We start from the raw sequence: 10232 nt of genomic DNA on the forward strand, positions 1-10232 counted from the left end.
AGTGTTGGAGTGGTCCCTGGCTATCTGTAAATGATGTCTGAGTGTTGGAGTGTGCCCCTGGGTATCTGTAAATGATGTCTGAGTGTTGGAGTGTTCCCCTGGCTATCTGTAAATGATGTCTGAGTGTTGGAGTGTGTCCCTGGCTATCTGTAATGATGTCTGAGTGTTGGAGTGTTGGAGTGTTCCCCTGGCTATCTGTAAATGATGTCTGAGTGTTGGAGTGTGTCCCTGGCTATCTGTAAATGATGTCTCAGTGTTGGAGTGTGCCCCTGGCTATCTGTAAATGATGTCTGAGTGTTGGAGTGTGCCCCTGGGTATCTGTAAATGATGTCTCAGTGTTGGAGTGTGCCCCTGGCTATCTGTAAATGATGTCTGAGTGTTGGAGTGTGCCCCTGGGTATCTGTAAATGATGTCTGAGTGCTGGAGTGTGCCCCTGGCTATCTGTAAATGATGTCTGAGTGTTGGAGTGTGCCCCTGGCTATCTGTAATGATGTCTGAGTGTTGGAGTGTGTCCCTGGCTATCTGTAAATGATGTCTGAGTGTTGGAGTGTGCCCCTGGCTATCTGTAAATTATGTCTGAGTGTTGGAGTGTGCCCCTGGGTATCTGTAAATGATGTCTGAGTGTTGGAGTGTGCCCCTGGCTATCTGTAAATGATGTCTCAGTGTTGGAGTGTGCCCCTGGCTATCTGTAAATGATGTCTTAGTGTTGGAGTGTGTCCCTGGCTATCTGTAAATGATGTCTGAGTGTTGGAGTGTGTCCCTGGCTATCTGTAAATGATGTCTCAGTGTTGGAGTGTGCCCCTGGCTATCTGTAAATGATGTCTCAGTGTTGGAGTGTGACCCTGGCTATCTGTAAATGATGTCTGAGTGTTGGAGTGTGCCCCTGGCTATTCGTAATGATGTCTGAGTGTTGGAGTGTTGGAGTGTGCCCCTGGCTATCTGTAAATGATGTCTGAGTGTTGGAGTGTGCCCCTGGGTATCTGTAATGATGTCTGAGTGTTGGAGTGTGCCCCTGGCTATCTGTAATGATGTCTGAGTGTTGGAGTGTGCCCCTGGCTATCTGTAATGATGTCTGAGTGTTGGAGTGTGCCCCTGGCTATCTGTAAATGATGTCTGAGTGTTGGAGTGTGCCCCTGGCTATCTGTAAATGATGTCTGAGTGTTGGAGTGTGCCCCTGGCTATCTGTAATGATGTCTGAGTGTTGGAGTGTTGGAGTGTTCCCCTGGCTATCTGTAAATGATGTCTTAGTGTTGGAGTGTGTCCCTGGCTATCTGTAAATGATGTCTTAGTGTTGGAGTGTGTCCCTGGCTATCTGTAAATGATGTCTGAGTTTTGGAGTGTGCCCCTGGCTATCTGTAAATGATGTCTCAGTGTTGGAGTGTGCCCCTGGCTATCTGTAAATGATGTCTCAGTGTTGGAGTGTGTCCCTGGCTATCTGTAAATGATGTCTGAGTGTTGGAGTGTGTCCCTGGCTATCTGTAAATGATGTCTCAGTGTTGGAGTGTGCCCCTGGCTATCTGTAAATGATGTCTCAGTGTTGGAGTGTTCCCCTGGCTATCTGTAAATGATGTCTGAGTGTTGGAGTGTGTCCCTGGCTATCTGTAATGATGTCTGAGTGTTGGAGTGTTGGAGTGTTCCCCTGGCTATCTGTAAATGATGTCTGAGTGTTGGAGTGTGCCCCTGGGTATCTGTAAATGATGTCTCAGTGCTGGAGTGTGCCCCTGGCTATCTGTAAATGATGTCTGAGTGTTGGAGTGTGCCCCTGGCTATCTGTAATGATGTCTGAGTGTTGGAGTGTGTCCCTGGCTATCTGTAAATGATGTCTGAGTGTTGGAGTGTGCCCCTGGCTATCTGTAAATTATGTCTGAGTGTTGGAGTGTGCCCCTGGGTATCTGTAAATGATGTCTGAGTGTTGGAGTGTGCCCCTGGCTATCTGTAAATGATGTCTCAGTGTTGGAGTGTGCCCCTGGCTATCTGTAAATGATGTCTTAGTGTTGAAGTGTGTCCCTGGCTATCTGTAAATGATGTCTGAGTGTTGGAGTGTGCCCCTGGCTATCTGTAAATGATGTCTGAGTGTTGGAGTGTGTCCCTGGCTATCTGTAATGATGTCTGAGTGTTGGAGTGTGCCCCTGGGTATCTGTAATGATGTCTGAGTGTTGGAGTGTGCCCCTGGCTATCTGTAAATGATGTGTCAGTGTTGGAGTGTGCCCCTGGCTATCTGTAAATGATGTCTCAGTGTTGGAGTGTGACCCTGGGTATCTGTAATGATGTCTGAGTGTTGGAGTGTGCCCCTGGCTATCTGTAAATGATGTGTCAGTGTTGGAGTGTGCCCCTGGGTATCTGTAATGATGTCTGAGTGTTGGAGTGTGCCCCTGGCTATCTGTAAATGATGTCTGAGTGTTGGAGTGTGCCCCTGGCTATCTGTAATGATGTCTGAGTGTTGGAGTGTTGGAGTGTGCCCCTGGCTATCTGTAAATGATGTCTTAGTGTTGGAGTGTGCCCCTGGGTATCTGTAATGATGTCTGAGTGTTGGAGTGTGACCCTGGCTATCTGTAAATGATGTCTGAGTGTTGGAGTGTGACCCTGGCTATCTGTAAATGATGTCTGAGTGTTGGAGTGTGACCCTGGCTATCTGTAAATGATGTCTGAGTGTTGGAGTGTGCCCCTGGCTATCTGTAAATGATGTCTGAGTGTTGGAGTGTGCCCCTGGCTATCTGTAAATGATGTCTGAGTGTTGGAGTGTGCCCCTGGCTATCTGTAAATGATGTCTGAGTGTTGGAGTGTGCCCCTGACTATCTGTAATGATGTCTGAGTGTTGGAGTGTGCCCCTGGCTATCTGTAAATGATGTCTGAGTGTTGGAGTGTGCCCCTGGGTATCTGTAATGATGTCTGAGTGTTGGAATGTGCCCCTGGCTATCTGTAAATGATGTCTGAGTGTTGGAGTGTGCCCCTGGCTATCTGTAAATGATGTCTGAGTGTTGGAGTGTGCCCCTGGGTATCTGTAATGATGTCTGAGTGTTGGAATGTGCCCCTGGCTATCTGTAAATGATGTCTGAGTGTTGGAGTGTGCCCCTGGCTATCTGTAAATGTTGTCTGAGTGTTGGAGTGTTCCCCTGGCTATCTGTAATGATGTATGAGTGTTGGAGTGTGTCCCTGGCTATCTGTAAATGATGTATCAGTGTTGGAGTGTTCCCCTGGCTATCTGTAAATGATGTATCAGTGTTGGAGTGTGCCCCTGGCTATCTGTAAATGATGTATCAGTGTTGGAGTGTTCCCCTGGCTATCTGTAATGATGTATGAGTGTTGGAGTGTGTCCCTGGCTATCTGTAAATGATGTATCAGTGTTGGAGTGTTCCCCTGGCTATCTGTAAATGATGTATCAGTGTTGGAGTGTGCCCCTGGCTATCTGTAAATGATGTATCAGTGTTGGAGTGTGTCCCTGGCTATCTGTAATGATGTCTGAGTGTTGGAGTGTGTCCCTAGCTATCTGTAATGATGTCTGAGTGTTGGAGTGTGTCCCTAGCTATCTGTAATGATGTCTGAGTGTTGGAGTGTGTCCCTAGCTATCTGTAATGATGTCTGAGTGTTGGAGTGTGCCCCTGGCTATCTGTAAATGATGTATCAGTGTTGGAGTGTGTCCCTGGCTATCTGTAATGATGTCTGAGTGTTGGAGTGTGTCCCTAGCTATCTGTAATGATGTCTTAGTGTTGGAGTGTGTCCCTAGCTATCTGTAATGATGTCTGAGTGTTGGAGTGTGTCCCTGGCTATCTGTAAATGATGTATCAGTGTTGGAGTGTGTCCCTGGCTATCTGTAATGATGTCTGAGTGTTGGAGTGTGTCCCTAGCTATCTGTAATGATGTCTGAGTGTTGGAGTGCGCCCCTGGCTATCTGTAATGATGTCTGAGTGTTGGAGTGCGCCCCTGGCTATCTGTAATGATGTCTGAGTGTTGGAGTGTGTCCCTGGCTATCTGTAATGATGTCTGAGTGTTGGAGTGTGCCCCTGGCTATCTGTAATGATGTCTGAGTGTTGGAGTGCGCCCCTGGCTATCTGTAATGATGTCTGAGTGTTGGAGTGTGCCCCTGGCTATCTGTAATGATGTCTGAGTGTTGGAGTGTGTCCCTGGCTATCTGTAATGATGTCTGAGAGTTGGAGTGTGCCCCTGGCTATCTGTAATGATGTCTGAGTGTTGGAGTGTGTCCCTGGCTATCTGTAATGATGTCTGAGTGTTGGAGTGTGCCCCTGGCTATCTGTAATGATGTCTGAGTGCGCCCCTGGCTATCTGTAATGATGTCTGAGTGTTGGAGTGCGCCCTGGCTATCTGTAATGATGTCTGAGTGTTGGAGTGCGCCCCCTGTATACTATGTGATCGTAGTTCATCTGTAAAAAAAAAAAATGAAGAGAGCGTGAAACTCAAATCACCCTCTTGTCAACAGCAACAACGCATTGAAATAAAAGATCGTTTGAATCTGTAATAATCACATTTAGCATCAGAGTGAAGAGAGAGAGAGCCCACCACCGACAAAACATATCAACAACGCAGGATCACTGCTCTAGATAGGATCACTGCTCTAGATAGGATCACTGCTCTAACATATCAACAACGCAGATAAACAATAGTAGAAAACATTTCAACAAAGGAATTAAACAATAGTAGAAAACATTTCAACAAAGGAATATGTGACATGATACATTATGACCCCTCCCTGAAGAACACGGACCGTCACTTCATCCATTTTAACATCAGGGACACGTACACCCCCTCTCTGAAGAACACGGACTGTCACTTCACAGGATCCATTTTAATAACAGGGTCACGTACACCCCCTCTCTGAAGAACACGGACCGTCACTTCACAGGATCCATTTTAATAACAGGGTCACGTACACCCCCTCTCTGAAGAACACGGACTGTCACTTCACAGGATCCATTTTAATAACAGGGTCACGTACACCCCCTCTCTGAAGAACACGGACTGTCACTTCACAGGATCCATTTTAATAACAGGGTCACGTACACCCCCTCTCTGAAGAACACGGACCGTCACTTCACAGGATCCATTTTAACAACAGGGACACGTACAGATACTTCAGGTTGTAAGTCTTAACACACAACACAGTAGTTAACAGGAATCCACATCAGACAAAACACACCAATCAATGACCAGTGTTGGAACGAACATATTACTAAATAATGACAAGGTTATATCAAGATAACACACACTCTCTCTCTCTCACCCCCCCCCCCCCCACACACACACACACACACACACGAGCATTGCTCTGTTGAGGTTTCTGGGATGCACAATTCACACACTTCTCCCTATATAGTACACTACTATAGACCAGAGCCCTATTCCCTATATATTACACTACTATAGACCAGAGCCCTATTCCCTATATATTACACTACTATAGACCAGAGCCCTATTCCCTATATTGTGGTACTACTATAGACCAGAGCCCTATTCCCTATATAGTGGTACTACTATAGACCAGAGCCCTATTCCCTATATATTACACTACAATAGACCAGAGCCCTATTCCCTATATAGTGGTGCTACTATAGACCAGAGCCCTATTACCTATATAGTGCACTAATATAGACCAGAGCCCTATTCCCTATATAGTGGTACTACTATAGACCAGAGCCCTATTCCCTATATATTACACTACAATAGACCAGAGCCCTATTCCCTATATAGTACACTACTATAGACCAGAGCCCTATTCCCTATATAGTAGTAGATCTGTTGTCTCCTTATATAGCCTGACCCCAGATCTGTTGTCTCCTTATATAGCCTGACCCCAGATCTGTTGTCTCCTTCTATAGCCTGACCCCAGATCTGTTGTCTCCTTATATAGCCTGACCCCAGATCTGTTGTCTCCTTATATAGCCTGACCCCAGATCTGTTGTCTCCTTATATAGCCTGACCCCAGATCTGTTGTCTCCTTATATAGCCTGACCCCAGATCTGTTGTCTCCTTATATAGCCTGACCCCAGATCTGTTGTCTCCTTCTATAGCCTGACCCCAGATCTGTTGTCTCCTTATATAGCCTGACCCCAGATCTGTTGTCTCCTTATATAGCCTGACCCCAGATCTGTTGTCTCCTTCTATAGCCTGACCCCAAATCTGTTGTCTCCTTCTATATATAGCCTGACCCCAAATTTGTTGTCTCCTTCTATATATAGCCTGACCCCAAATCTGTTGTCTCCTTCTATATATAGCCTGACCCCAGGTCTGTTGTCTCCTTCTATAGCCTGACCCCAAATTTGTTGTCTCCTTCTTTAGCCTGACCACAGATCTGTTGTCTCCTTCTATAGCCTGACCCCAGATCTGTTGTCTCCTTCTATAGCCTGACCCCAGATCTGTTTTCTCCTTCTATAGCCTGACCCCAGATCTGTTGTCTCCTTCTATAGCCTGACCCCAGGTCTGTTGTCTCCTTCTATAGCCTGACCCCAGATCTGTTGTCTCCTTCTATAGCCTGACCCCAGATCTGTTGTCTCCTTCTATAGCCTGACCCCAGATCTGTTGTCTCCTTCTATAGCCTGACCCCAGGTCTGTTGTCTCCTTCTATAGCCTGACCCCAGATCTGTTGTCTCCTTCTATAGCCTGACCCCAGGTCTGTTTTCAGTGTGACAGGGAGTTGGCATGATAACACAAACAGACTGGCACTCAGGCTAGGGTCAGTGTGACAGGGAGTTGGCATGATAACACAAACAGACTGGCACTCAGGCTAGGGTCAGTGTGACAGGGAGTTGGCATGATAACACAAACAGACTGGCACTCAGGCTAGGGTCAGTGTGACAGGGAGTTGGCATGATAACACAAACAGACTGGCACTCAGGCTAGGGTCAGTGTGACAGGGAGTTGGCATGATAACACAAACAGACTGGTACTCAGGCTAGGGTCAGTGTGACAGGGAGTTGGCATGATAACACAAACAGACTGGCACTCAGGCTAGGGTCAGTGTGACAGGGAGTTGGCATGATAACACAAACAGACTGGCACTCAGGCTAGGGTCAGTGTGACAGGGAGTTGGCATGATAACACAAACAGACTGGCACTCAGGCTAGGGTCAGTGTGACAGGGAGTTGGCATGATAACACAAATAGACTGGCACTCAGGCTAGGGTCAGTGTGACAGGGAGTTGGCATGATAGCACAATATTCACGCTGTGTGTCTATAGCAGGGTTGGGCTCAATTCCATTTCAAATCAGTCGATTCAGGAAGTACAACAAATTCCAATTCTCCTTTTTTCTACTTTTCAATGTTTTTTTTATATTTTTTTACCTTTATTCCAATGTGGAACATTGGAATGTGAATTTCGGCTTTACCTCCTGATTTGAAATAGAATTTACCCCACCGGCCCTGGTCTACAATGTCCTGGCCTGAACAGCACCTCAGAGGTCCAGCTGTGAGGTACAAGTCACTGTTCTCCTATCATCAAACCTGAAACATAAAAAGACAAATACTGTACAGCTGATTTATAATCTACAGTCTCTATTCTCCTAACATCTGATTTATAATCTACAGGCTCTATTCTCCTAACATCTGATTTATAATCTACAAGCTCTATTCTCCTAACATCTGATTTATAATCTACAGGCTCTATTCTCCTAACATCTGATTTATAATCTACAGTCTCTATTCTCCTAACATCTGATTTATAATCTACAGGCTCTATTCTCCTAACATCTGATTTATAATCTACAGGCTCTATTCTCCTAACATCTGATTTATAATCTACAGGCTCTATTCTCCTAACAGCTGATTTATAATCTACAGTCTCTATTCTCCTAACATCTGATTTATAATCTACAGTCTCTATTCTAACATCTGATTTATAATCTACAGGCTCTATTCTCCTAACATCTGATTTATAATCTACAGGCTCTATTCTCCTAACATCTGATTTATAATCTACAGGCTCTATTCTCCTAACATCTGATTTATAATCTACAGTCTCTATTCTCCTAACATCTGATTTATAATCTACAGGCTCTATTCTCCTAACATCTGATTTATAATCTACAGGCTCTATTCTCCTAACATCTGATTTATAATCTACAATCTCTATTCTCCTAACATCTGATTTATAATCTACAGTCTCTATTCTAACATCTGATTTATAATCTACAGGCTCTATTCTCCTAACATCTGATTTATAATCTACAGGCTCTATTCTCCTAACATCTGATTTATAATCTACAGGCTCTATTCTCCTAACAGCAGATTTATAATCTACAGTCTCTATTCTCCTAACATCTGATTTATAATCTACAGTCTCTATTCTCCTAACATCTGATTCATAATCTACAGGCTCTATTTTCCTAACATCTGATTTATAATCTACAGTCTCTATTCTCCTAACATCTGATTTATAATCTACAGGCTCTATTCTCCTAACATCTGATTTATAATCTACAGTCTCTATTCTCCTAACATCTGATTCATAATCTACAGGCTCTATTTTCCTAACATCTGATTTATAATCTACAGTCTCTATTCTCCTAACATCTGATTTATAATCTACAGGCTCTATTCTCCTAACATCTGATTTATAATCTACAGGCTCTATTCTCCTAACATCTGATTTATAATCTACAGGCTCTATTCTCCTAACATCTGATTTATTATCCAGTCTCTATTCTAACAGCTGATTTATAACTAGTCTCTATTCTCCTAACATCTGATTTATAATCTACAGTCTCTATTCTCCTAACATCTGATTTATAATCTACAGTCTCTATTCTAACATCTGATTTATAATCTACAGTCTCTATTCTAACATCTGATTTATAATCTACAGGCTCTATTCTCCTAACATCTGATTTATAATATACAGTCTCTATTCTCCTAACAGCTGATTTATAATCTACAGGCTCTATTCTCCTAACATCTGATTTATAATCTACAGGCTCTATTCTCCTAACATCTGATTTATAATCTACAGTCTCTATTCTCCTAACATCTGATTTATAATCCACAGTCTCTATTCTCCTAACATCTGATTTATAATCTACAGGCTCTATTCTCCTAACATCTGATTTATAATCTACAGTCTCTATTCTCCTAACAGCTGATTTATAATCTACAGTCTCTATTCTCCTAACATCTGATTTATAATCTACAGGCTCTATTCTCCTAACATCTGATTTATAATCTACAGTCTCTATTCTCCTAACATGGTTGGTTGTCTTTAGGCTCTGTTCTCCTAACATTTGATTAAACATCTACAGGTGGATCTCTTCGGGCTCTCTTCTCCTTCGTCAGTCTGTGTCCCTCTGTTGAGTGTCTTCCTGGAGTTGTGTGTGTTGTCAGGGTTACTGGTCGATTCCTCTGAACAGACACATGGCAAACACCATGGCAAACAGCTGCAAGAACAAGGGAGACAGTTTAGGAAGGTCAGGATGATCACTGCAATGTATTGTCACTATTAGCAAACATCGTAGCTAGATTACTTACTGCTGAACTCAAACAAAAAATTAGAGGGATTGAATCCACAGTATAGCAAGGACAGAAGGCCAATACTGTATCTTCTATAGCAAGACTGTCCAACCCTCTTCCTGGAGATCTACTGTCCTGGGGGGTTTTCAGCTCAACCTTCTTCCTGGAGGGTTTTCAGCTCAACCTTCTTCCTGGAGAGCTACTGCCCTGGGTTTTTTTTAGCTCAACCTTCTTCCTGGAGAGCTACTGTCCTGGGGGGTTTTCAGCTCAACCTTCTTCCTGGAGATCTACTGTCCTGGGGGGGTTTCAGCTCAACCTTCTTCCTGGAGATCTACTGTCCTGGGGGGTTTTCAGCTCAACCTTCTTCCTGGAGATCTACTGTCCTGTAGGTTATAAGTCCAACCCTCTTCATGGAGATCTACTGTCCTGGGGGGTTTACACTCCAACACTCTTCCTGGAGATCTACTGTCCTGTAGGTTATCAGTCCAACCCTCTTCCCGGAGATCTACTGTCCTGGGGGGTTTTCAGTCCAACCCTCTTCCTGGAGATCTACTGTCCTGTAGGCTTTCAGTCCAACCCTCTTCCTGGAGATCTACTGTCCTGTAGGCTTTCAGTCCAACCCTCTTCCTGGAGATCTACTGTCCTGTAGGTTTTCAGTCCAACCCTCTTCCTGGAGATCCACTGTCCTGTAGGTTTTCAGTCCAATCCTCTTTCTGGAGATCTACTGTCCTGTAGGTTTTCAGTCCAACCCTCTTCCCGGAGATCTACTGTCCTGTAGGTTT

General features: G+C 44.3%; 1 protein-coding gene across 1 annotated transcript in view; it reads right to left on the reverse strand.

Moving 5' to 3' along the window:
* Positions 1-8798: 8798 nt before the first annotated feature.
* Positions 8799-10232, reverse strand: part of LOC135552253 (tetraspanin-18B-like) — a 7447-nt gene continuing 6013 nt past the window's right edge. The window contains exon 6 of the mRNA XM_064983767.1: positions 8799-9377. Coding sequence (XP_064839839.1) covers positions 9327-9377 — 51 coding nt within the window. The 3' untranslated portion in view covers positions 8799-9326. The remainder of the gene's footprint in view (positions 9378-10232) is intronic.

This window comes from Oncorhynchus masou, chromosome 2 (genome assembly GCF_036934945.1).
Source record: "Oncorhynchus masou masou isolate Uvic2021 chromosome 2, UVic_Omas_1.1, whole genome shotgun sequence".
In the NCBI taxonomy this organism is placed as follows: domain Eukaryota; kingdom Metazoa; phylum Chordata; class Actinopteri; order Salmoniformes; family Salmonidae; genus Oncorhynchus; species Oncorhynchus masou.